At 55.4% G+C, this 3,342-nt stretch overlaps 1 protein-coding gene across 1 annotated transcript in view; it reads left to right on the top strand.

Moving 5' to 3' along the window:
* Nucleotides 1-1,226: 1,226 nt before the first annotated feature.
* Arx (aristaless related homeobox) overlaps nucleotides 1,227-3,342 on the top strand; it is a gene marked incomplete in the record, with an annotated part of 12,106 nt that continues 9,990 nt past the window's right edge. Inside the window, 2 exon segments of the mRNA XM_013506289.1 lie at nucleotides 1,227-1,943; nucleotides 2,650-2,808. Coding sequence (XP_013361743.1) covers nucleotides 1,438-1,943; nucleotides 2,650-2,808 — 665 coding nt within the window.

Genomic DNA, 3,342 nt, shown 5'->3' with positions numbered 1-3,342 from the left:
AGAGTTGGGTCTTGGTTATCAGCTTCGGTTGCGCAGGAAGCTGTTTAAACGAGAAGCAAAGCTCTCTCCCTAGGGCTCATTTCTCTCACCACTGCTAATAAGAACCAGGTCATGAGAATTGAAAATTTTGGACACTTGGATGTGGTGGAAGCCGAACCTGGGTTCCTTCCACCCCTGGGCTCTCGGAGCACTCACCCCGCCCCCTCGCTTCGCTCCCAGGCTCTGTTGGAGGGCGGGCGAACAGCCTCGTGCTGCCGGCTTCACTGAGATGAATTTGGAGGAAAGAGAAGAGTCCTGGGAGATGGGGGAGACCCCCAGCTCGGTCCCCAGTTGTCCCCTCCTGGAAGCTAGCAGTCACGAGTCCCTTTGCCCTCTGTAGATGCTCTGAGAAGGCCGAGCGCCTCTGGTAGAGCTTTGTCTTTGAGGGAGCCTTTTCTCATTCCAGACTCTAACACCCCGAGGAGTGCGCGGGAGATGTTGTTAACAACAGAACGACAGCGGCGCTGGGGGCGAGGTCGAACAGCTCGAGGCCTGGGCCACAAGAGACAAGGGAACGCTCAGCCGGCAGGTGTTTGCTCCAGGCCCGCACGCTGGCACCAGGGAGGCTCGCGGAGGTCAAGGCGCTGTTCTGGAAGCCCAGCCGGCTTTGAGAAGTGCCAGGTCGGCCTGAACATGAGCCTCGGAGCCTCGCCTCCCCGGAGCGAGGTCGTGGGGCTTGTGGGAGGGGGTGCGTGATGCCCAAGTGGCACCCACAGGCCTGGCATCCGAATAAGCAATAGCTTTGGGCCAGCCCTAAAGAGCTACGGGAGGATCTTCAGGAAAAGGATGGCACACTTGGAAAGTTGTTAGCTTAAAAAAGAGAGGAAAAAAGAAAGAAGGAAAGAGAAAGAAGAGAGAAGGGAAAGAAAGAAAGAAAGAAAGAAAGAAAGAAAGAGAGAGAGAAAGAAAGAAAGAGAGAGAGAGAGAAAGAAAGAGAGAGAGAGAGAAAGAAAGAGAGAGAGAGAGAGAGAAAGAGAAAGAAAAAAAATTGGCGGCTCTGGTGCGTGCCTGCAGCTACACCTCACACACACCCCTCCGGCCCCCCCCGAAATCCAGTCCGGGCTTTGCTCTGCGCCCACAGCCCGACGTAGCCCGGCCTCTGGCGAGAGCCAATCAGACCGCGCCTCTCAGCACGTGGAGGAGAGAGACTCCAGCGCTCCGCGCCCGCTGCTCACTACACTTGTTAAGGCTTGTCCTGAGCGCGGAGAGGGCGAGCTCAGGCTGCAGGCAGGGTGGGAGCCAGCAGTCGGCATCCGAGGGAGGCTGAGAGGCACAAAGATTGCAGTAATATCCGTTATAACCAGCCATCTAACCAACCCCCAACACACACACACCCATCCCACCCGCCGGGAGAGGCAGCCAGAGACCCTCTCTGTGCCCAGGGAAAAAGCCCTAGCCATGAGCAATCAGTACCAGGAGGAGGGCTGCTCCGACAGGCCGGAGTGCAAAAGTAAATCTCCAACTTTGCTCTCCTCCTACTGCATCGACAGCATCTTGGGCCGGAGAAGCCCGTGCAAAATGCGGCTGCTAGGAGCCGCGCAGAGTTTGCCCGCCCCGCTGGCCAGCCGCGCTGACCAGGAAAAGGCCGTGCAAGGTAAGGCTGTGCCTATTAGGCACCTGCAAAGAGCGCTGGGCACTGGTTTGGATGTTCCATGTTTGGGGGGCCAGGGGCCTGGGGCTTGGCAAGTTGGAGACCAGGGAAGGAGAGGGGACAACTCTGAGGCCTGGTGCCTCAAAGGAGCGCTGAACATCTCTCTAGGGGCTGTCTCTCCCTCTCTCCTCTGCTTCCAGAAAATGCAGAGGCCCAGCTTCGCTTCAGGGACCCTTAGGTTCTCGTGTCCGTGGATAGGTAGTTTAACTGCTCCTTTCGGTGGCCTTGGATATGCTGTGAAGAGGGCCAGTGGGTGAGGAACAGCAGGTACCTACCCTCTTAGACCCTTATAGCGACAACTTGATGGGACAGAAGCCCAAGGGCTGGTGAATGGGGGTCTCCAGGCAGGGTGAGCCCTGGCCTTTCCTCCTTGGAAGATTTCTTTATACGCGGTGTATTTCTATCTTCTAAAAAACTGTGCATTACTTGTGACCTTTTAAACCCAAGCTTTAGAGAAAACCTTTCCCTGGGATTCTCCCAGTGCTCCTTATTGTGTTTGAAATGTATGAAACGTGTGGCTGCTGGGTGCTCTTTTTCCCCCTGCTGTTATTTTTAAAAAGAGTTGAGCCGTTGAGAGATATGTAAAAGGCTTTATTAATTAAAAATTCCAGAACTACCGTTTTGCCCCGAACCTGTTACACTCAAATTTCCCTTGATCTGGGCGCTGAGGTGTTGTAGGGAAAGAACTGCTTGTGGTTTTTGTTTTTCTTTTTGAATTCAAAAAACAGCAGTCCGGCCGCAACGATGCTGAGAAGACAGGAGGGGACCGTGGAGAAATGACTGTTGAAAATAAAATTGACTTTTTCCTTTTCTTTTTTTAGCCTGCAGTAGCACCAGTGCCAGGCGCTTCCTCCAAGGCAAGGAGCGGCCTGTGCCTGTTGCACCCTTCTTCTGTCCCCACCCCAGGCCGTTCCCAGCACATTTGCGCTAGGGTGATTTTATTTCGCCTTTTGTGCTAGGTCTCCCGCCCGCCTCCCACTGTGGGCTTTGGGGGACCAGGTCAGGCCAGGGCCGCTTCGCCCCGCAGGGGTCGCCCGCCGCAGGGCAGCGCCCCTCTTGCCAGCCTGTGCCCCTGTGGAGGAGCAGCGCGCAGAAGTGGTGTGCAAAGTTTTCAGAGTGTTGGTGATTTTTTTTAAAGTTGTTGAATGATTTTGGATTCTCCCCTGCCCCAAGATGGGAAGAAAAAAGTGAGAGAGCGGGCTAGGGGAAAGAAGAAGGAATGAAAGGAAGGAAGGAAGGAAAGAAGGACACAGAGAGAAGGGAATTCACGCAGACACAGGAAGAAGAGGTGCGAGAAGGCGAAAGATGAGGAAAGGAAGAGGGGAGAGAAAGACAAAACTAAAAGAGAATGAGAGGAATAGGTAAAAGAAGAATAAAGGAAGTAAAGGGCAGAGTGAGAGGGAAAGAAGGAGGGGAGGGAAAAGGGGAAAGGAAACAACAGAGAAAAGGGAGAGAAGAAGGAGGAAAAGCCCGGAAAGTGGGGAAGGAGTCCCAGCCTGAGTGCGCCAGCGCTGCGCTCGCCCGGGCCTAGGCGTGGGGGCTGTGGCCGGCTGGCCCGCGGGCGGCCGCTCTGGAGGGGACTCCCGGGCGAGCTGGCGCGCTGACCGCTCTCCCTTGCCCGCAGGCTCCCCCAAGGGCAGCAGCGCCCCTTT

The sequence above is a fragment of the Chinchilla lanigera genome, unplaced genomic scaffold (assembly GCF_000276665.1).
Source record: "Chinchilla lanigera isolate Chin_1 unplaced genomic scaffold, ChiLan1.0 scaffold00108, whole genome shotgun sequence".
NCBI classification, from domain to species: domain Eukaryota; kingdom Metazoa; phylum Chordata; class Mammalia; order Rodentia; family Chinchillidae; genus Chinchilla; species Chinchilla lanigera.
Note: the sequence above shows the minus strand (reverse complement) of the source record. Positions and strands in the feature narration are given on the sequence as shown.